This window comes from Oryzias melastigma, unplaced genomic scaffold, assembly GCF_002922805.2.
Source record: "Oryzias melastigma strain HK-1 unplaced genomic scaffold, ASM292280v2 sc01809, whole genome shotgun sequence".
In the NCBI taxonomy this organism is placed as follows: Eukaryota; Metazoa; Chordata; class Actinopteri; order Beloniformes; family Adrianichthyidae; genus Oryzias; species Oryzias melastigma.
In genome coordinates this window covers 1-1,986 of record NW_023418389.1, presented here as the reverse complement: position 1 = coordinate 1,986, position 1,986 = coordinate 1, and the positions used below count along the sequence as shown (strand labels likewise).

Genomic DNA, 1,986 nt, shown 5'->3' with positions numbered 1-1,986 from the left:
TGGTTTTTCAAAATAAAAGATGGTTGAGACTCAAAAGAAAAAAAAAAAAAACGGGTATAATTAATGATTTCGTCCCCGATGTTGATAGGTCCACGCCCCGGAGATTGGAGACCACTGATCTAAAGCACCTCTACGTGCCTTTCAGAAACGCCAACCTGCTGATACCTGCACAGCATCTGTGGCATTTTACTCTTGTCTTTTAATCTCGGTTCTTTTTTTTTTCTGCTGGCAGGTTGGCTGCAGAGTTCAAGCGTTTGGGCTCCACTGTTGTGTACGGAAACTTCAACAGGATCATCTTGTGCACCAAAAAGCGGAGAATTGATGACGCCGTTGCTTATGTAGAATACATCACCAACAGGTCAGACAGCCCTGGTGCTCTCATTACTTGTATAATGTTTTAACCAAACATTTGTTTGGTTACTTTTTTTTTCGTTTATTAAGTTTTAAAACACAAAGACTTCATCTATTTGTTTTCATTGATTCAGAATTCTGAAAAAGGCTTTAAAAGCCACAAATATTTTTTGGAGAGGAACTTTAATGAGGCGAATATAAAGCAGGAAAAACACTCATTTCACTAATGGAAGTGCTGTAATTGTGGTAATGCTATTATACCATTAGAGAGCAGAAGAATTGCAGGATTCATGTTACAAATATAGATTGTAGTTATGAATATGTTTGTAAAGTAAAGTGAAGCATTTTTATGATAGTATTTAATTTTTCTTTAGAAGTCTATTATTTAAATCTAACTGTGCTGTTTAAAGCCTAACAAACTGATTTCTTTGTTTTCTATCCAGCATTCACTGCAGGGAAATCTTCCACTCTTTGTCCATCTCTTTCTCCCGATGCTGGCAGTTCCTGCTGTGGATGGACCCCTCCAACTATGGAGGCGTTAAGGGAAAGGTGTCCTCTGATGTCTTGTATGGCGAGGTACTGCCGACGGCTCATGAGCGTATTCGTAGTGCGGAAAACTGCGCTCACTTTTCCACTGCGACGGTTGCTTTTAGGACCAAACCAAACAAAAGAAAACCCGACAAGAGGAGGGAGACGAGGATGGCAGTGAGGATGAAGATGAGGACAATGCTGAGGAAGAGGAGGATGAAGGGAGCGATGACGTTGAGAACCTAATTGAGAGCAACTGGAACATCATGCATTATCTTCCCCAGACAGCTTCCTGTCAGCAATATTTCCTCATGATTGTCTCAGGTTTGAAAATATCTACATCTATATTCTTGTTTTTTTCCTGTTTCCAAGTCTGATACTCATCTTTCCTCCATGTAGCCTACATTGCTGCTGTGTACCACAGCATGAAGGAGGAACTGAGACGTAATGCTCCTGGAGCAACGCCGGTCAAGAGGCGTGGAGGCAGTCAGGCTTCCCAGCAGGCATTGGGGGACTCGACTGCACTTCCTGGTGAGACCCCGCTGAAGAGGCTTCTCCAGTTACTGACCCACTCGATTGAAATATCATTTTGTGTCACCGAACTTCCATTATTTTCTAGGGGTCTGCAACCTTTAGCACTAAAAAATCCATTTGGTTAAAAAAAAATAACTCAGCGAGAGCTGCAAATTCCCACCTCACCCTTTAGAAAAATACTCTTTATTTATGCTTTTGTGAACATTTATTATATGTAGCTTCTAAATAAGTGTTATATTTGTTAAATATAAATAAGATTTTTTACTTATTTTATCTTTAGCAGCTGTAAATACAAATTCCTTTCAAAATAAAATATACAATGTGTGTCAAAAACGAAAAATAAGCTTCAACAATAAACCACTGTCACAGCAAATTAAACTTTTACTATCATTTGCTCAGTTATCTGTCATGTTTTAAAATCTAAATATAATCAACTGAAGCAATTTGACCAAAATAAGCATTTTTTTGTTCATAATTGCTTTTTGTTTTATTATTGGAACTGAAGAACTGTGATTTCATTTCTTCCATAGGAATGATCTCCTTTTCCCAAGAATATGTAGCCAGCGAGCTGAC

The 1,986-nt window shown here is 38.6% G+C and overlaps 1 protein-coding gene across 1 annotated transcript in view; it reads left to right on the top strand.

The window, feature by feature from the left end:
- Window positions 1-1,980, top strand: part of LOC112138226 (DNA polymerase epsilon catalytic subunit A-like) — a gene marked incomplete at its 3' end in the record, with an annotated part of 6,631 nt that extends 4,651 nt beyond the window's left edge. Inside the window, exons 4-8 of the mRNA XM_036211269.1 lie at window positions 204-358; window positions 795-927; window positions 1,005-1,203; window positions 1,279-1,410; window positions 1,944-1,980. Coding sequence (XP_036067162.1) covers window positions 204-358; window positions 795-927; window positions 1,005-1,203; window positions 1,279-1,410; window positions 1,944-1,980 — 656 coding nt within the window. The remainder of the gene's footprint in view (window positions 1-203; window positions 359-794; window positions 928-1,004; window positions 1,204-1,278; window positions 1,411-1,943) is intronic.
- Between the last annotated feature and the right edge of the window lie 6 nt (window positions 1,981-1,986).